At 36.2% G+C, this 21,227-nt stretch overlaps 1 protein-coding gene across 1 annotated transcript in view; it reads left to right on the top strand.

Moving 5' to 3' along the window:
* Positions 1-2,021: 2,021 nt before the first annotated feature.
* Positions 2,022-21,227, top strand: part of LOC128982372 (copper-transporting ATPase 1-like) — a gene marked incomplete at its 5' end in the record, with an annotated part of 47,388 nt that continues 28,182 nt past the window's right edge. Inside the window, 7 exons of the mRNA XM_054401330.1 lie at positions 2,022-2,181; positions 2,770-2,938; positions 6,511-6,658; positions 7,561-7,681; positions 15,029-15,171; positions 17,013-17,216; positions 19,057-19,206. Of these exons, the coding sequence (XP_054257305.1) occupies positions 2,022-2,181; positions 2,770-2,938; positions 6,511-6,658; positions 7,561-7,681; positions 15,029-15,171; positions 17,013-17,216; positions 19,057-19,206 (1,095 nt within the window). The remainder of the gene's footprint in view (positions 2,182-2,769; positions 2,939-6,510; positions 6,659-7,560; positions 7,682-15,028; positions 15,172-17,012; positions 17,217-19,056; positions 19,207-21,227) is intronic.

Below are 21,227 nucleotides of genomic sequence, written 5' to 3' on the forward strand. Positions count from 1 at the left end.
GTGGAGAAAGACCTGAGGAAGCTAGGGAGAAGGAAGGAAGATGCAAGAAGCAGAGACCTATGGAGGCAGTGTGTTGGGGAGGCCAAGTACCATCTAGGGTACCAGTGGCCACAGCAGTAAGTAAGTAAGTATTCTCAAACGGCCCTGCCTTGAAATCCAAGACAAGCTGGACTAGCAAGTGTTTTCTGTACCAACAACTTACTTATTGATCTTGGAGGTCGTAGCTCAAATTCAGTGAACTACTATTTATTTGATTTTTACCATGTTTTAACGCTTCAACTACATCAATCTATCAAGAACCATAGAATAGCAGACAAGTCCCTTAGTCAAACAGATTCATCGCTCTTTGAATATCTCTCTCCACCGAAACATCTAAATTAACTATTTTATGGTCAAGGTTGTACTTTAAATCTGAATCCATTGTTGAAGCCTTACGTGTTACTGGACGAAGATAAAAAACATGTATGTTCAGAGAACGAATTTACCTTTTACGAGTGCCCACACCTATCGCTATAATATATCGCGTGGGGTGAATATTTACCTTTGCCCCAACAAGTTTTATCAAGTTTGTTCAATATAACAACAAGCCATTTATTGGAACTGTTCTTAAAAGAAAACTAAACGTAACATATGTTCATTTACAATATTTGGAAACATCTTAAGTTCTGTCTAAGGTCTTGAGGTGTCAGGTAATCACTTTAACACACGAAGGGATATTGACAAAATCGAACGGGCTGAAGTAAAGTCTATACTAAGATTTTAGTCTAGGATTTACTTCAGCTCGGTCGTGTTATATTTTGTCAATGTTCTTTTGAGTGTTTCGTGTTTTTTTGTAAACGTGTGTCCGTTCTATGTTTCCACGTCTCATATATGTTTTATTTATTGGCCTCTGATAACGACCTCCAAATGAAGTGATTACCTGACACCTTGAAGTCTGATGATGGTTCAGAATAACCGAAACTAGTTGCCAAAACAGCAACAAAGGATTACTATATGCACGTATCGTAAATAATTTTAAGTACAGTAATCTGGAAGCTAAACAACTCTTTGAAAATCAGTTTAGTCTATTTGCAGTTTGTTAGAAAACTACTGAACAACATATCAAGGGAATATTTTTTGTGAAGCTCGATAAGTTCTCTTTTACAACAAGTGTATGGGGATAAATATGTGTCATGGACTCGGGTTTATTAGTGATATAAACGACTCAAAGAAGACAGAGAAGACAACATAGATGCTTAGCCTCAAGGCCGTCCTTCAACTTCAAAAACTGATTAAAACATTGGAAAGTAGGCAATCTCATAAGTCATATTTGTCTTGAGTACAGTTACTTGGACTGTTAGAATTTACAAAGAATCAGTTTGACCAATATTTCACGAACATTTCAACATGAGAGAACTGTGTACTAAAAAAGTGGTGCTCAAAATTCTAATTTCTGAACCAAAGTACTAACTAATGTAACAATGTTTGACACTTAGGGAAACATTAAGGAACATCCTTAACAGTTTAGGGTATTTTTAAAATGTTTAAAGAGTTTTTTAAACTGTTACCAAGCTTAAAAAAATAATTCACATTGACATTTTGCTTAATATAATATAATATTTTATAATATTATAAAAATATATATGAGTTTTCTATCTTGTTATTATATAATGTATGAGGTAAAGTTCTGAACACCATTCATGTTATACTCTTGTATATTTTTGAATAAAGTATCTTTGAATTGAATTGAATTATAACACCTACATTTTTTCTTATGATTGGCAAATTCATGATCAATGAAGGCTGTGGCCGAACCAGGCAAGCCAAGTCAAAACCAGGCTGGAATGTAGAGGGAGGATGGCAGGCATTTTGACAATATATTTGGCCTTCAGGTACGCGCAGTTTGTCTCTTGGAAAGCCAATCTCATTGTTTTACAGCCCCACCTCGTATTATAAAAGACTTCATCAATCTTATATATAAATTGTCAAGTATTTATACATTAATTTGTTTTCCTAATGACTAAGTGTATTATTTCTTGTAGGTTAAAAAGATATTGCTGGATAAGACAGGCACTGTGACTTATGGAACTCCAATGGTTTCCCGACTCTGTTTGTTTGTTGATGACACAGTATTTAACATCGCACAACTACTGTGCATTGTGGGCACTGCAGAAATCAACAGTGAACACCCAATTGCATCAGGTATTTGACATAAAGAGCATTGCTTGGATAAAATGCAGATAGTATTGATTAATAATTACAGATACAATATTATAGTAATATTTCTTAGCCATAGATACTACTCTCTTTAATGGAACGTAGCTTATGTGTGAGGTAGTACAATTACAATCGGCCATCCACCATATTAGTTAAGATTTTCTTAGTCTACTTAATTTGTAATTGTTCCTTATGTACTCTATATTTTTTAATTTCATGGTTTGGTAGTGGATAGGTTTTAACAGCAGGCTTACCCTACTATTAGCTTACCCTGAACAAAGACTCTACTACAGAATAATGAGCTAAAACCTTGTGTTTATATGTTTATTTGAGCATTTTCATATATTTTCATCAGTAAAGTAAGCACGCTAAAGTAAAGTAAGTAAGCGTGGTGTTAAAGCTATCCACTACGAAATCCTTTAAAACCCTGGCCTTAAGTCATATTTCCCAAAGAACGTCATATTTTTTTAAATCACATATTCGTATTATACATGATATATTTAAACTTAAAGTGTATTCTTTAACCATTATTTATCCTACCATAAAATGTTTATTATAAATGTTGTTTTATAGCAATTGTGACTTTCATCAAGGAGACAATCAATTCTGAAATGTCAGGGAGATGTTCCAACTTCCAGTCAGTACCAGGGTGTGGTCTGAAATGTTCTGTGTCTCATATTGCGTCTATGCTGCAAGCTGCTACCACCTCTGAAAAAACTGCCAACTTCAGCAACCAAGCCAGGTAGTTTACCACCAACTAATTTTAACTACCTTTTAATCTAAGAAAATAATAGTATTCTCAGATGAATTCTGTCAATTCATCACCGGTTAGGGTAGGCTAGATCTGGGATGAGTTGAATTTGGTTATGACATTCATTTACTAGTCAGACAATTCATTACCACTAGTTCATTGGTCCAGAAGTTAATCTAGTCTGGCAGCCAACAAAGTGTTATCGCTAAGCATTTAGAATGTTACAGAGAATTTCTGAGGTAATAGAAATCGTTCCTTAGCTAATACTGACATTTAAAATAATCTAATGATGAATCAACAAAGAAATACTGTATTATCTGTCGAAGGTAAATAATCCACATACATTTTGTTTGCTCGTAAAAAATAAAACATCGGCAAAGCGCTCAAGGAATCAAAGCAAATTTATTTTAAAGGTTGTATGTCTTTTATAATATACCTTTTTAAAGGTCGTGGACATCTTTTTGAAACAGTTTAAACTCATTTAAAACCAAGTATTTTTAAAACTAGCAAAGTTAACTCTTGGCCAGTAGAGTTTGTTGGAAATATCGTCTAAAATAACAAGTCGTCTTGTGGATCAAAAATTAAGTTAATTTAATAGTAAAACTGATAGAATGAAAAACTTAGATTTGTGTATACATCTTACTTCATCAAAATATAACAAACAACTAAACTCTGTTGCCAAGGAAACATCATATGTTCTTTTCTAACATAACTATTATGGACATTATAATATGAATTACATCTTTAACACACCCCCGTAATGTCCATAATACATTTTAGAAAAATAAGTTTTAGTTAAGAGGTCACCATCCCAATGAAAGTTTTCATTTTAACATGTTTCAATGATGATAAGCCCTTTGTTAAAATATCAGCGGTTTGTTCTTCTGTTGGAATGTATCTGACAGTGATCTGTTTCCCAGAGACCAACTGTCGAACATAATGGTATCTCGTCTCAACATGTTTAGAGCGATCGTGGAACATTGGATTGTTCATAAGTTTAATCACACTTTGATTGCCCACATGTAGTATAGGAATAGACCTTTCCTCAATTGCGCCAATCTCTTTCACAAGACGAAGGGATTTACAGGTCTCGCTAGCGGCAACATATTTTGCTTCCATTGAAGATTTGGAAACACACCGTTGAAGCTTACTCTTCCAAATAGTCTCATCAAGATTGCCATTCAAAAATGCTGTTTTAACATCAAATTGTTTGATAGCAAGATTGTACTGAACTGAATAGCCTAACATAGTTTGCATCGTCTTAAACCGAGCTACAGGGTTGAAAGTGTCACCATAATCAATACCAGGACGCTGAGTAAATCCTTTTGCGACCAAACGCGCCTTGAAACGAATGATCTCGTTCTCAGAATTTGTTTTCAGTGCAAATACCCAGCGATTATCGATGAATTTTCTTCCTTTTGGTTGATCAACCAAATCATAAGTTTTATTTTTTATTAATGAATTTATTTCTTCATCCATAGCGGATTTCCAATCGACGACATGCTCAGATCTAATTGCTTCATCATAATTTTCCGGTACTTCGTTTGTAAGTATTGCAGAAGCTAAAAGCTCATTTTTATCTCTGTCACTGACACACATGACAGAATCATCTCTATATCTCATAGGTATTTTTATTCCATCACGTTTTCTCAGGTTATAAGTCTCATCTTGTAATACATCACCTTGAATAGCGTTATCATCACTAGGACACAACATGTCTTGCTCATCAGTATCATTGGTTCCTGGATACACAATATCTTGCTCTTCTTCATGGAATATATTGTCCTGATTACTGTCAACAAGCTGATTTCTGGTCTCATTATTTAGAATTGATTGCCTACTGTCAAGGGGATCATTCTCGATATCATTGCTACTCTCTTCAATGTTAAAGTAGTGTTTATCATCGTTATTGTTTATTTTCTTCAAAATAAAACATGATTCTTTTGGTGGAATGACCTTAACAACCATATTATACAATTGATTAGCTGTATTAAATATAGCCAAAGCAATGGTTGTTCCGTTTTGAGAAAACACCCATGACTTACCATTGTTTTTCACAGTCTGGTGAATGCCTTTTTCACCTGCTTTCCTCACAGAGAATAAGTTACAAGCAACATCAGGACAGTACCAAACATCATCGAAATACCTGTAAGTCCACTGTTTACCATCAAAAACCATAACGTCTATTTTTCCTGACCCCAAGGCCTGAATATGAACACCTTGGCGAGCACTGTCCATCTTTTTAGGAGTATCAAATGGTTTGTAAGTGGCGAACCAGTCCCTGCGGTTTGTCACATGGTGAGAAGCACCACTGTCAACAAGCCAGTTGTCACATTCACTGAAAAATGACTTATCAATTAGGCCTACCTCTAGATTTGATCGAGTCATCATTGCAGCATTTTGTATCTCACGGGTACATTCATTTGATTTATGTCCTTTTGTGTGACACTTAAAACAAATTACACCTGTTCGACAGTTTTTAGATAGATGACCATTTTTGCCACATGAAAAACATTTTATCGCTCCTAATTTTTGCAAGTCTCCCTTTTTGGCATTTTTGGCTCCCATATATTTTGGCTGTTTAGAACTTACTTTTATTTTGGAAACCATGGCTACTGCTACATCCATCTCGTCTCTGTCCTTTAGACGTAATTCAAAGTTGAGACATTTCTTCTGTAGAATGTCCCATGTCTTCACCTCCCTTGGTGAGTCGTGCCAAGTCACATATATGTGATCATATTCCTTTGGTAGAGTTTGAAGGAGTCGAGCACACAAATCGTCTTCATTAATAGGCTTACCGTATATTGTTAATTGGTTTTGGATTTCGTCAAACTTTTCCAGATGACCATTCATTCCAAGGGTAGGTTCCCAAGAAATGTTATGGAACTTATTTCTCAATATGTCAATATTTTCAGTTGACTTGACATCATAAATGTGGACAAGTTTCTCCCACATCTCTTTTCCTGTAGAGCAATTGCTTACTCTAAGTAGAGGATTCGTCTCAAGGGATAAAACAATATATTTTCTGGCTTTTGCATCATTTTTTGACCAATTTACCAATTTTTCGTCATAATTTGGTGTACCTGCTGTTGGTTTTCCGAATTCTCCACTAACAATTCCATAAACTCCTTCACATTCTAAGATTACCTTCATGACTATTTTCCATGTTGTGAAATTCTCAGTCCCTCTTAATTTTTCAATCTGTTTTTCATTACTCATCATTCACTATTCTATTAACTTCTTCTCAATTAATTTAACCACTCTGTTCTGCTACCATGTTGGAAATATCGTCTAAAATAACAAGTCGTCTTGTGGATCAAAAATTAAGTTAATTTAATAGTAAAACTGATAGAATGAAAAACTTAGATTTGTGTATACATCTTACTTCATCAAAATATAACAAACAACTAAACTCTGTTGCCAAGGAAACATCATATGTTCTTTTCTAACATAACTATTATGGACATTATAATATGAATTACATCTTTAACAGAGTTAAGTATCGAAGTAAATAATGTTACCAGTTTATTTATTGTATATGAGAAGATTGTCAATAATTACAGATCTTCCAAGAGTCAAGTGCTATTGAATGGAGTGCTAGTTGACCTACTTCCACTAGTTCCTTCAGCTGCTTCCAAATCTCTGCAACTAGAACGGCTTCTAAACATCGGCTCCCCAGAGGAAACAGACCCAAACAATACAACTTACGAGGTTTGGGCTTTTTACAAAGTCATTTTTATTCACAGACACACATTTACATTTTTATTCCAAGTATTTATCAGCGTACGATGATTAATTGAAGAGTTAAATGCTTTCACTCATTTAAATGACACCAACTGTAAAATTAACCAAACCACATCTTGTTTGCAGATAATAAAGACAAACTTTAAGGGTAACAGACTTACTATGGAGTGTAACTGTAATGGGTTCTTCCACAATGGTTTTCACAGAAGCAAATTCAAATTATGACATGAATAGTTTTCACATCCACCCTTAAGAGTGATTACCACTTAAATGTGTTATTTTCATTTTGTAAATCAATTGCAATTTTGGATTATTTCAGGCCGGTGAAAAAGTTGTAGATACATGTTTTATTTAAGCTATTGAGCTAATAACACTGTTTTAAATACTGTTTTTTATAACATTTTTAAATGCTAACATCTAATACCATAATATTTACATTAAATAATCTTTTTCAACAATATAACTAAAAATGTTAGCTCCTCATAATACAGAGGGGTGCAAAAGTAAGTATACAGTACGAACAGGCAAACAGTTTGAACACACGGGGAAGTGAGTGTTATTGTCAAGTACGACATTTTAAGAGTTAATTTAGGTGTCGTAATACTCTTAAAATAAATTGGAAAAGATTGGTTTTTGTATGAATGAATATATTTTTTATAAAAACAGTTTCTTACTGTATACCTACTTTTGCACCCCTCTGTATTGGTTGACTTCCTTTATAAAACTAAAATGGTAGGTATTATATTATTAGGACTAGGAATGATGGTGAGTCATTTCAAAGACAATTAGGGAAGTTGAGTTGCATGTACCTAAGCTAAGAAATTCTGGTGTTTTAGATTCAAATTGTAATAATAACTACATATGTTCAGGTTGTCATTGGTAATAGAGAGTGGATGGTCAGGAATGGTATTGAACTGCATTCTGACTCAGAGATGAAGATGGATGAAGAAGAAGAACTGGGCCATACAGCTATTCTGGTTGCTATTAATGGTTTGTATTAAAACATTTCAAAGTTTTAACTTTAATCCATATATGCTTTGAATAGTCCCAAAATCTCAGTTAACCTCTGTAACCAGGCCTATGCCAGTTGAAGTAACAAGAGAGTTCCTAATTATGATTTGGGCTAACATTTTATTGTGGTGCTGAACCAAATAGTGATGTTTTGTCTTTACAAAAATATTAGTAATGGTTTAATTTACTTAAAATATGCTTTATTCAGCATATCATGAGTTTCCTTGTAGGCCTACTTAACACAAATATTATAAACTACTTCTTCAGTTGCATATACAGGGTGTCCCATAAGTAAACCAAACTCTGGAAAATGGTTCGATGGGTTAAAATAAAGTGAAAATAAAATATATAAAATACAAAATGGCAGATATCTGGTCAAGAAAGTGATTTAGGAAAAAAAATTGTATTCTTGATTTTCTCTTTATTTTGACCCATTGTAACGGTAAAAATTTCACGAGATAAGAAAACGAGCGTTCGTACGAATTCAAATGGCCCGCGCAGAGTCATTAGTTCTCCGAGCGGCCACGTACTGCGCTAGCGTCGCGACCCCTATAAAAGCGGCGCAGGACACGGGCCAGTCGGACTTGAGTGCTGGGCGAATAGCTAGCAACATCTCCCTGGTAGGGCGAGGGCGGAATAGCCCGGTAATAACCAGTGGTGGAATAACCCTGGAAGCGTCGAATACTAGGGTTAGGCTGAGGGCGGAATAGCTCTCGGGCCCGCGGATATAACGAGACGATAGGTCGAGGGCGGAATAGCCCGGTAAATAAGCCAGTGGTGAAATAACCCTGGTAGCGTCGAATACTAGGTGTTAGGCCGAGGGCGGAATAGCTCTCGGATCCGCGCATATACATCGCGAAACCGTAGGTCGAGGGCGGAATAGCCCGGTAATTAGCCAGTGGTGAAATAACTCTGGTGTCGTCGAATAGTAGGTGTTAGGCCAGGGCGAAATAGCTCGGTGGACCCGCGACAATCGAATCGGTTAATTGTAAGTATAATTGGTTTTAATTCCAAAAGTGAAACACGGTATATCCATTAAGTAGAGGTTTTATTTTATTTTCGAAGTTAAGATTTTAGTTAATTACGACCAGTGTTTCACTCCCGGAATTAACACCTAATTACTAATTTGTTTAAATTAAGGCCTAACCCGGGCAGTGATGAATGTGTCATTTACTGAAAGCTGATGCTTTAACGACCATATCTGAGCCCATGTTTTAAAACTTAACTATTATTATTACTACTAACCCTGTACTAACTCAATTAGATTAGCTATCCGAGGCCGACAGTACAATTTTGTCCCAGGACGAAATTGCACCGTCACAAATGGCGCTGCGAACAGGGACTTGGTAATTATATAGTTATCGATCGTTAATTTTTGCCATTTTTGGCTGGCGCCCGAACGATTTGTTTTTCAGTGAGTAAGAACGGTAAAAATCGAAAATGCGAGTTTTACAATTGTTCTTAAACATTTGGTCTTATCTTCTCTGGCCCGTATACTACGTAGTTACTCCGGGTAGAACTATTGCGGATAAGAGTGATAAAACTCTCAGGACTACGTCGAGCACCGTGAGTAGTGCTACAAGTACTGGTGCAATATCGAAAACGACCAAATCGATCGAAACGACCAGTACTTCGACGATTACTAATACTACGAGTACTGGGGCGATATCGAAAACGACCACGAGCGAGGTTAATAAAATCAAAGAAATTTTAGGAATGCCAGAAAATGTACCGTTCGAGGAATTGTGTATATCAATTTCAAATTTAACACGACGATCGAATACTTACGATACTAACGAGCCAATGCGAGGCACGGGCGGATTAACTTACAGCTCGTTGCCTATTATGAGTACGCAAACCGTTACGTCAAATAGGCCTACTGTTAGCAAAATGCGACATTTGACGGACGAATATAACACTACGCCATCAGTTTGTAGTATTGTTAGAAAATGGAATGTGAAGTTTGACGGACATAAAGATCCCATATCATTTCTCGAACGACTTGACGAGCTAATCGAAGCATACGGGATTAACGACGACGAGATACTTAAAGCACTTCCCGAATTGCTTACCGGTACTGCACTTTTGTGGTACAGAAATGGGAAAGATTTCTGGCCAACATTCGCGACGTTTAGAGATAGTTTCGCGCTACAATTTCTGCCACAGGGTTATCAGCGAAACCTCGATGAGGAGATAAGGCGTCGAACACAGGGCGAAAAGGAGCCTTTTAGGGACTTTGTAGTTGCGATAACGACGTTAATGAGAAGGAAAGGCGGGCTTTCGTTACAACAAAAGCTTGACATTATTTTTACCAATATGCGACCGGACTACAAGTTAACGATGAGGAGAGGAGAAATATTCTCTCTTGAGGAGATGATTAAGCAGGCGACGCATGTTGAAAGTTATATGCGCGACAAAGCGTTATATCGTCCGCCACCGCCGCCGTCGATGGCACTGGTACCGGAAACAGCTTATCAGACACGAAAGCAAATGGAAAAACATTTTGCACAATCCGTCATTAATGTATCAGAAATAAATGCACACGAATGCGAGAATGAAGGAATGCGTGACGATGTAAATAAATCATTACATCAATTACAGAATAAAGCTTCTCATCGAAAATACGATTTTAACCAGCGGTGGAATAACCGCATGGTTAATCAAAATAACGATAACTACAATACACGTAGGCCGAATGCCGCGCATACCGCAAATATCGCGAGTATAGGAGAATGTAGGCAGGTGAAACAAACTGCACGACGATCGATCATATGCTGGAATTGCGATAAAATAGGGCACTTATACCGAGATTGCCGACGACCAAAAGTTTTAAAATGTTTTAACTGTAAAACTGTGGGTATTAAAACAGTCAATTGTAGGTGCAATCTGGGAAACGAAACTCGGACTCTGGTGGTAGGAGCTCATTCCCAGGTTACACAAAAACCCTCTAGTTGGAACGATTGGTTGGAGCGTATTAAAATATTTCCGATGGGTTTTGGGTCAGTCAAAGATCCCACGGACAATCGGCCGTACGTTGCGATTTCTATTTATGGGAAAAACTGTTTGGCTCTTTTGGATTCTGGGGCAGCTGTGAGCCTGATTAGTTCCAAAGTGGCGAAACACTTGGTAAGTTGTGAAATTAGGCCTAAGCCAGTTTCTATTGAGACTCGATTTGCGGACGGTACTAGAGCAAAACAAACTGAGCTTTTCGAGTTTGAGGCTACGATTGACGATAGGAAAAACGTTTTAAATGCAGTCCATCTACCTTCGCTGACTAGCGATGCTGTTTTGGGAGTAGATACGCTACATAAACTAGGCTTGATCACGTACAACGTTAAAACTTGTCATTTGAAACAAGATGACGAATTTGAGGTCACCAATCTTAAAGAGAACGATAGAGTTGCCGATGCTTTGTTGCAAAATCCCGTTAAGCAACCTCTAGCTGAAGATGTACGAGCCACAATTTGTCCCGTAGTCGCGCATTTCAAGCCATCGCTACAATCCTCAAAGGTTATCGAGCAAACGAACCCAGATCGTGGGTATCATACTTCGTTTGCAAAAGTAAGGAAATATACGTCCTCATACGGAAAATATACTTCGGAATTATTAGAGCCAGAGCGTGAGGCAAAACATGCCAAACGGATACGGCATTGTACGAAATTGTACGATGACGCCCAAAAGAACCTCCGAACTGCCTTAAATAGACAGGCTAACCTACGGAGGAGGGATGTGCGGTACAATGTTGTTCGGTCCGTTCTAAAGCGAACTCACGTGCTCTCGTCGAAAACCGAAGCTATTGCGAGTCGATTAGCGCCGAAATATGAAGGGTCCTGTTATTGTCACAGGTCGGTACAAAGTAAACCCCCCGAATGGAAATAGAAACAAGTATTTCGAGTTAAGAGTCTTAGGCCTTTTCTAGGACGGCATGACGATTAATAGTCGTTCTACCTATTTGATGTTGAAAAAGCGTCTTTAACATCACAAGAATATTGTTTTATTTTATACGAGAGTTTTCCTTTCAGTTACGGGAAACGATGGCACCCATTGTTGATTTCTCTGAAGTGAGAGCATTTTTTTTCGTGCGTTTTTTTTCTCACCCCGAACTAAAGAGGGGGTGTAACGGTAAAAATTTCACGAGATAAGAAAACGAGCGTTCGTACGAATTCAAATGGCCCGCGCAGAGTCATTAGTTCTCCGAGCGGCCACGTACTGCGCTAGCGTCGCGACCCCTATAAAAGCGGCGCAGGACACGGGCCAGTCGGACTTGAGTGCTGGGCGAATAGCTAGCAACATCTCCCTGGTAGGGCGAGGGCGGAATAGCCCGGTAATAACCAGTGGTGGAATAACCCTGGAAGCGTCGAATACTAGGGTTAGGCTGAGGGCGGAATAGCTCTCGGGCCCGCGGATATAACGAGACGATAGGTCGAGGGCGGAATAGCCCGGTAAATAAGCCAGTGGTGAAATAACCCTGGTAGCGTCGAATACTAGGTGTTAGGCCGAGGGCGGAATAGCTCTCGGATCCGCGCATATACATCGCGAAACCGTAGGTCGAGGGCGGAATAGCCCGGTAATTAGCCAGTGGTGAAATAACTCTGGTGTCGTCGAATAGTAGGTGTTAGGCCAGGGCGAAATAGCTCGGTGGACCCGCGACAATCGAATCGGTTAATTGTAAGTATAATTGGTTTTAATTCCAAAAGTGAAACACGGTATATCCATTAAGTAGAGGTTTTATTTTATTTTCGAAGTTAAGATTTTAGTTAATTACGACCAGTGTTTCACTCCCGGAATTAACACCTAATTACTAATTTGTTTAAATTAAGGCCTAACCCGGGCAGTGATGAATGTGTCATTTACTGAAAGCTGATGCTTTAACGACCATATCTGAGCCCATGTTTTAAAACTTAACTATTATTATTACTACTAACCCTGTACTAACTCAATTAGATTAGCTATCCGAGGCCGACAGTACAATTTTGTCCCAGGACGAAATTGCACCGTCACACCATAGAACCATATTCTTGAGTCAGGCTGTTTACTTACAGGACACCCTGAATAATCGTTGTTTAGTACATTTCTTTCAATCTATTATAATCTAAGGTTAGTCATTTACTATGTTGATTTTATGATTATAAAATATTCTATTACTATTGCTTATTACTAAGGGTTGAGCCAGACCTTTTTACTTCAAATCGGATAAAACATTTTGACCTTCGGATCTCAGGCCTTAACAGACTTCTTTTAATAGTATCGGTCATTTAATATTTTACATTATATCCTGCAATCATGGTGAAATCCTGAACCTTTTCTACGGTCACGAAGGTATCATCATTGTCTACTGCCATTGCGGCTAAATCATCAGTTTTCAACGGCTTTCTGCGATTGTGAGTTGAAAGCTCGTCTCGAATCAATAATAGAGCCGCTTGTACACCCGTATACCCAACCTAAGATTGGTCTGAAAATTATTTACGGCCTGAACCGATCCCTCAGGTCAACTGTTGACTCAACCCGATGCAAAAATCTTGAGAAAATGCAGACCCTTATTATTGACAAAATGTTGCAAAATCTTTGTTGGTTGTGGAAATATGAAGGCTATCTAGAAAGTAGATTATGTCTTGGAATTAAGAATAAAAAAGTCTTGGACAAAATTTTATTACAGTATAGAGATGAAATCCAAACTTAAGGCTCGTTTACACATGGCGATTTTACTTGCTGCGACTAGAGTAGCAGCTACTAATCGCAAAACTGTGTCCCAGTGTGACACAGCCTTATGTCAGAAGAAAAAGTAGCGGCGACTAGCACTCGTCAGCGAGTAATGATTCACTTGCGTAGAAAGTCGTACATGTTCAACTCTTGTGGCGAGTAGTCGCTAGTAGCCAACCTTGAGAGTCACGTGATTCATTCGCCGCGAGTCGGTAGCGCGTATATTGCCATGTCTGAACAGTCTAGTAACCATCGCCAGTCATATGGAACATGAGTTAATAATTTAACAGCTGATTGTTGTATTGTTATTTTTCACAGCACAAATATTAATACGAAACGATTCGCAAAACGCTACTAGTCGCTGCAACTCGTGATGTGTGAACTCAGATTATATTTTGCTTGCGAGTCTGCGACTTATAGTAGCGGAAACCAAGTCACGGCGAATTATACAATACAAAAAAATACAAAACATCTTCATTCATCAAAGTATTTTTACAGGAAATACATGAATTGCATCAAAGAAAGGAAAAGAGAAACAATAAATTAGGTGTATATCCTAAATAAAAGATTATAAACATAAACTATAACACAACATATTTATAATTAATTATTTAATCTCCAAAACTTTTCTATTGAATATAATGATTTAGATTGAAAATAGTTTTTCAGTAGTTTTTTAAAGTTACCTATTGTAATTATGTTCATTAAAAATATTTTTGGCAGGCTAAATAAATTTTTTTGCCAATAAAACTGGGTTTTTTCTCAAATAGCTTCAATCTGTATTGTTCTACATGTCTGGTGTTTCGCAAATTGTAACTGTGGAAATTGTTAGTTTGATGATCTGAACATTTTACATGTAGAATAGTTTTAAAAAGTAAAAATCGTAGATGGTCATTATACCCAATTTAGAAAAATAAATATCCCCTAACTGATTCTCTGTTTTTTATACTAAAGATAATTCTAAGAGCTTTTTACTGTTGACTTATAATTTTGTCTAGATTTTTTTGGTGGTACCACCATATAAAACTATTTAATAAACTATATGTAGATTTGTTAGAACAAAGTAAATAGTTTTGAGAGTTTCAATGCTTGAGACACGGGCCATTTGTTGCAAAGCATAAAGACCCGATTTTTTTACCACAGTTAGTCGCCACATGTGAACTAGCCTTAAAAAACTACTTTTCTGCATATTCACCATTTAAATTAAGGCACTTATCCTAATAGGATGGACGAGCTTGGAAATTCCTTTGTCATAAAATTCGGCCGCCTGCCCCTTCAACCACTTGGTTACCTCTTCTTGTAGCGGTGCGTCGTCATAAAAACGCTGCATAGCCAGCCACTTCTTCATTGCTGGGACTAAGTGGATGTCGCTCGGTGCCAGGTCGGGCTGTACAGCGGATGACGAAACAACTCCCTCTTCTAAGATTCAAGAACTTCTTGAATGACATTTGCCATGTGGGGCCGGGCGTTAATGTGAATCAGTAGGATCTTTGAGCTTAACTTTCCCCTGTGCTTGTTTTGTATCGATCTTCTGAGGTTTTGCAGAGTGTGGCAATACCTTTGAGTGTTTATTATAATGCCTCTTTCCAGGAAGTCCATAAAAATTACACCTTTCCTGTTCGACAGGTATCCTGGTGTCTATGTGGAGTGTAGCCGACATTGTCAAACCAGAAGCTCATCTTGCTGTCTATACTCTCAAAAGTCGGGGGCTTGAGGTGATTCTACTTACAGGAGACAACCGGAAAACTGCTGTTGCTATTGCACGACAGGTAAATATATATATAGCTTAGTCTTTTTCTGTTGGTAATACATCCAATCCTTATCAATCCAGACCTTGTTTTGTCCAAAAAACCATTTGGCAACTCTTTACAAAAATGTCATACAGCTAGGTAAGAAATCATTTTAAGTTCAGCTAGCTTATCTAAGAAAATTAGTGTCCAGGGGCTAAAACATACACAATAAAAGGCCACAAAACAGAACTCTGATATTTTGCCCCAATGCCCCTAAACTTATTTTCTCAGGTAAGCTAGCTCAACTCGATCCCTTTCCAAAATCATCCAAATCAGTCACTTGACTTTCTTTTAAAATATACAGATACTTTAGGGATACACCACTGTAAACTATGCAGTTAACTTACTGTAAACATATTTCAGCAAATAAATGCTGTTTGTATTTTTAAATTCAGGATTCATTATTCAACCTTTTTATATAGTAGGTGTTTCATCACAATGCACAAGCACAGGAGTATCTAAACAGTCCCGTAATAGCTCTGCCTTTCTACATAGTTTTAAGATTATTTTATATTAGCTGAACCTTATGGAACCCTAATTAGTTAAGTTCAATGTGGATGTACTCGTACCGTAATGCTGGTAAATGTAATACAATTATCATCTTTTACTGGTCCTTTTTGCAGATACTCTTATACAGTTGTGTCATTGCTTCAAAAAAAAGAGAAATTGAATTGAAACTTTTCAAGTACAGTACACTCCCGATTAACCGAGGTTATTAGGACCGAGACTACCTCGGATAACCAGAATCTCGGATAACACGGAGGTCTCTTAGATTTGAGGTTAGGGCCCCTAATTTACGGGGCTACGAACGTTACGGTACCACTGCCACGTCTAAGATTTGTAAAGTATATGTTTTGATAACAATTCAAAATGAATACAAAATCATCAATAATTTTATTTTAATGGAAAATATATTTAAACAAGGCAGTGTTATTAAGTCAAACAATGACTCAAACATGCTTAACTTTTCTTAAGTAGTCTTGGAAAACCTTAAATAGAGTATTATTAAAAATAATGCCAAGCAAACACTCTACAGGATTAAATACTGTACGGTATGTAACACAATAAGGTGGGCCCCAACAGTTTTTAAAGTATAAAATAATTTTTTTTTTAGTTTGACTTGAACTATACTTGACACAATCATGTCAATAATAAAGCAAAAAATTGTTATGACAAACAATGACAAAAGGTGATACGAGCCGGCAAAGTGGCAATGCCCGAGCAGGTAATCAAAAATGGTTGGCAGCCAAACTAGTACAATGCTAGTACTGTGTGTGATTTTCATTTTCTAGGTTATTGCCGATCATTTCTACGTCAAAATAATCCCTATAATCATTATTTAAAGTACCAATTTTAAGAAACCACTAATTACTATTAATATTTTACTTTCAACGGAAACGTTCCTAAAAACATAATTATTGCTTTCCGACTGGAAATACAAAATATACATTTTATATTATGCTTAAAAAGACCTTGGACTATCCCGCGGGCACGGATAACCGTGGCTCATATAATCGAGAGTGTACTGTATTCATAAAGATTTAAAATTATGATTATGTTCATGATTTTGGTGTTGGTTGTTACAAAATAATGATTTAACTTGTATACTAATTATGGTATTTTATTGTTATAGTGTTTAAAAAATATTTTATTTGACCGGGCCACTGAAGATACTGGGAATTATACAAATACATACGGTTGATTGTAAGAAAGGACGATTAGTATTTGAACAACAATTCCTATTGACTACAAAGAAGTTGACTTTGTCCAATCCAAATAATAATCTTTAACTACTTGTTTAAACTTATGTTTTTGCACAGGTTGGCATAAACCGGGTGTTTGCAGAAGTACTGCCTTCTCACAAGGTGGCCAAGATACAAAGTCTGCAGAAGAAAGGCTTCCGTGTGGCTATGGTTGGTGATGGGGTCAACGACTCCCCAGCATTGGTACAAGCAGATGTTGGTATAGCAATATCCTCAGGCACCGATGTTGCGATGGAAACTGCTGACGTTGTTTTGATGAGGGTATGTACCTTGTCAAATCTGTTACACCTTTTATTTGTAATTCTACTTCCTACTTTTTTTAAACACTATATATTCCAGTTGACCCGCATCCAAATCATCAGGATTTCAAGTTATCGGGATCATGTTTTCTGGAAAAAATAATTCAAATAAAAGTTCAAATACCAAATTTATCTAGGGTTCCTTAAAAGTTTTAGATGCAGCCGCAATTCCTTACTGCAAACGGCAAGTGTCATCAATGATGTAGGCTAAATACACATTGAACACAGGCATTAATGGTTGAAAGTGATTTTGGCACATTGATGGACTGTCAAAAATCTCATCCACATAACACAAGATTCAAAAATATTAGGCCTATATACAGGGTTAGTAAAAAGTGTGGAGACCCCCTGTTATTTTTTAATGGCCCATACTAGAAAAACTAAACTCGGCACACCTTTATAGCATGTTATGAAGTACATTTTGGGCATAACCGACACTTGGTGTACATCCCCAAAATGGGGGATTTTGGGGAAACTCAAAAATTTCAAATGGAAAGACTGATCGAGTGACCCCTCATTTTGAAGGTCATAATAAAAGAAAACCAATAACGTAAACTAGAGGTTTCTATCTTAACACAGTAAAATATGGCGGACAATTGAATTTAAAATTGCAAGTATTTCTGATTTCTAAAGATTTCAATCAGCTACCATTTTTTACTGGATTGAGATAGAAACCTCTAGTTTGTGTTGTTAGTTTTCTTTTACCAGGTCCTTCAAAATGAGGGGTCACTCGATGGGGCTTAACTTTTAAAATTTTTGAGTTTCCACCAAAATCCCCCATTTTGGGTTTGGGAACCAAGTGGATATTAGGCTTAAAAAGTACTTCATAACATGCCAAAAAGGTGTGTAGAGTTTAGTTTTCCTAGTATGAGCCATTAAAAAATTTACAGGGGGTCTCCAGACTTGGAAAACTGTAAGTTAAATTTAACTTCTGATAATTTCAATTGGCTACTATTTTTTACTGGATTGAGATATAGACCTCTAGTTTGCGTTGTGGGTTTTCTTTTACCAGGACCTTCAAAATGAGGGGTCACTCGATGGGTCTTTGTATTTGAAATTTTTGAGTTTCTCCCAAAATCCCCCATTTTGTGGATGTACACTAAGTGGCGGTTATGCCCAAAAAGTACTTCATAACATACCATAAAGGTGTGCCGAGTTTGGTTTTTCTAGTATGGGCTGTTAAAAAAATAACAGTGGGTCTCCACACTTTTTACTAACCCTGTATAACCAGTTCAAAAAAGCTTAACATCTTCCATTTATCTCCTCAGTATATGGGGCAAAAAATGTACAACAAATTACCCGCTGAGATTAAAAACATTGCCTCATTCTCTAAACTCAAATTATCTTTACAAAATGTTCTTTATGAGAGGACATTTTACTCACTAGAAGAATGTCTGGAAGATGTGTGTATTTGAAAGATATTACTTCTGCAATAAGTTTGTATTGATTGCTATATTTCTTTTGTATTTTATTATGTAGATTTATCTATGTAGTATTATACTTGTATGACAAACCACCTGTCAAGAGAATTGATGTAATGTGAGACGTTAAATAAATAAAAAAATAAACTAGACTTGAATGTTGTATACTACATCACGGATTGACTATTTTCTAACTGTCCTTTCGATGATGTCCTCAAATCTAGCTTATTCTTTTTATTTTGGGCCTAGCGATAAAAATAACTGCTTTAACCCTGCAACCCTTGTATTGGAAACAGCGTTATGTTGAAATGTCTATTTGATAATCTTTTTGAAGGTTGAGAAAAAATTAATCATAGCCTAAAAATAAACGTAATGTTTCAGAATGACCTCTTGGATGTGATCGGATGCTTCGACCTCTCAAAGAAGACTGTGCAGAGGATTCGTCTCAACTTCGTATTTGCTAGCATGTACAACATTGTTGGCATCCCTTTAGCAGCAGGCTGCTTAACCTATTTCGGCATCTTCCTTCAGGTATGAATCTTATATTTTATATTCCAGTCCTGTTTATAGTGCGGACACATAAATGATAAATTATAAATACCTGTTTCATTGATTATTGTTGGATTCCAATTTATTTAGTTCTATTATTAAACTTATCCTACATAATATATGTGTACAATATACAGTTGCAATTGATTAAAAATGGTTAAGTTGTCTCCGTTGCTTGATTTAATTTGTCCTTTTTGTACCATTTTAGTTCTTTGTTGTATTTGAAAGGATTGCAACTGGAAGCTTATCTTCTGGTAATTGTTAGGGAGTTTACAAATATGTGCAATATGTACAAAATATGTAAAAAATATGTACAAAATATATGTACAAATAAGTACAAAATATATATGTTCAATATAGTGATGGGTCAGTACCACTTTTTCACCGGTACCGGTTCCTAGCCAAAATCAATTCTCGGTTCTTGGTTCTGGTACCATCGGTACCTTATTTTAAATTTGTATGATGTTTAGGATAGCTACTTAATTTTTTATTTTTAAAACTAAAAATATCCATAAGTTATTTCAATTTTACAGAATTTTGCATTGGTATAGGTTGCTTATACAAAACTTAAGGGTTTAGAAAATAAAACTTAATTGTACAAAAACAAACACACTCAAATAACCAAACACATTCTAATCAAAATAATATATAATGTAGCAGAAGTGTTAAAAATATTTGATGAAATTAGTGATGTGTCGATACCAAAATTTATTGATTCTCGATACCAATACCTAAAAAACAATTCTCAATACCAATATTGTACCATATTTCAAATAGTTTTACCAAGTTTTCTGAATGGATTGGTTATACTACACCAACCTGTCTTTATGTTTTTCTATAAAGTATTTTTGAGGTAGGCTAATAGGGGGTTTTTCAAGTAAAAACATGTATGCAGCAATGAAAGATTCTAACTAGCCAAATTCTAAGTTTGAACCCTTCTTATCACATCAAATTACCATCATATTTAAGGTACTATCGAGGTGTGCCAGCCTGATATTTTCAGTCCAGCCAAACTCATTCCATCCTTCAGCCATATCTGCCTTCAGTGTCTCCTGCCTTACAAAACACCTTAAACCACTAAATGTAGACCACTTAGTCCTGGCCATCAAAGTCAGACCACAATACCAGTGAACCAAATGCTCTAATGTCTTAGTGTTTGGACTGTCTAATAGTAAAACTGTTAATGATAAAATTAACTTTAAAAATGCCAAGAAAGTTTACACAAAAGATATGAATGAAGCAAGAATTTCTGCAAACAACAAATTAGTTAATAAATCAACAAACAAATGCAAAGTACCAGAGCAAAGTAGAGCAAAGTACCAACTGAAATTTGTCTTTCGCCTGACACCTTTAATGATTTTTTGTCAATGTATGAACAAGTGTGACTCACAATCAGAACTCTAATTTGCCAGACTATTATAAACTACTTAGTAATTTCAAGTTTGCAGGGGGTCTTTGCACAAACTCAGATAAATTCTCATTTAAAAAAGTTGAAATGAAAACTGTGAAAATGTTGTTAATTTTAGTGAACAATGCAATCAACATGAACACAGCACGAGAAACAAACATAATCTTGTAACACCTTGATTACATCTGCATTACATCTATACAACATCTTGTATACACCTACACAAATCATTTAGAAGTCACAGTTACCAGCAATTCCTAAATATACCTCTTGTAAAATTTAAAGAAACTATTTCAAACTGGCTAAAACATAAAGCATTTTACAGAATTGATGAATACCATAAATGTACATTTCAGACTTAGACTAGAAATTTAAGATTTTTTGTATCAAAGCCTTTTGACAAAACCTATTGTACACTAATGTATTCTTGTATATTGTATTTAATGGCCAATAAACTTCTTGATTCTTGATGCTTGTCACCCAGGCTACAGTACATGTCTAACACAATCCTCAGTTGTTTACATAAATATATTACTAGACTGAAAGGGCAAAATTGTTACATTTTTAGATTTTTGCATAAGAAAATTAAATACGA

This window comes from Macrosteles quadrilineatus, unplaced genomic scaffold (genome assembly GCF_028750875.1).
Source record: "Macrosteles quadrilineatus isolate MER2022 unplaced genomic scaffold, UCM_ALF_1.0 Scaffold_226__1_contigs__length_155321, whole genome shotgun sequence".
Classification (NCBI taxonomy): domain Eukaryota; kingdom Metazoa; phylum Arthropoda; class Insecta; order Hemiptera; family Cicadellidae; genus Macrosteles; species Macrosteles quadrilineatus.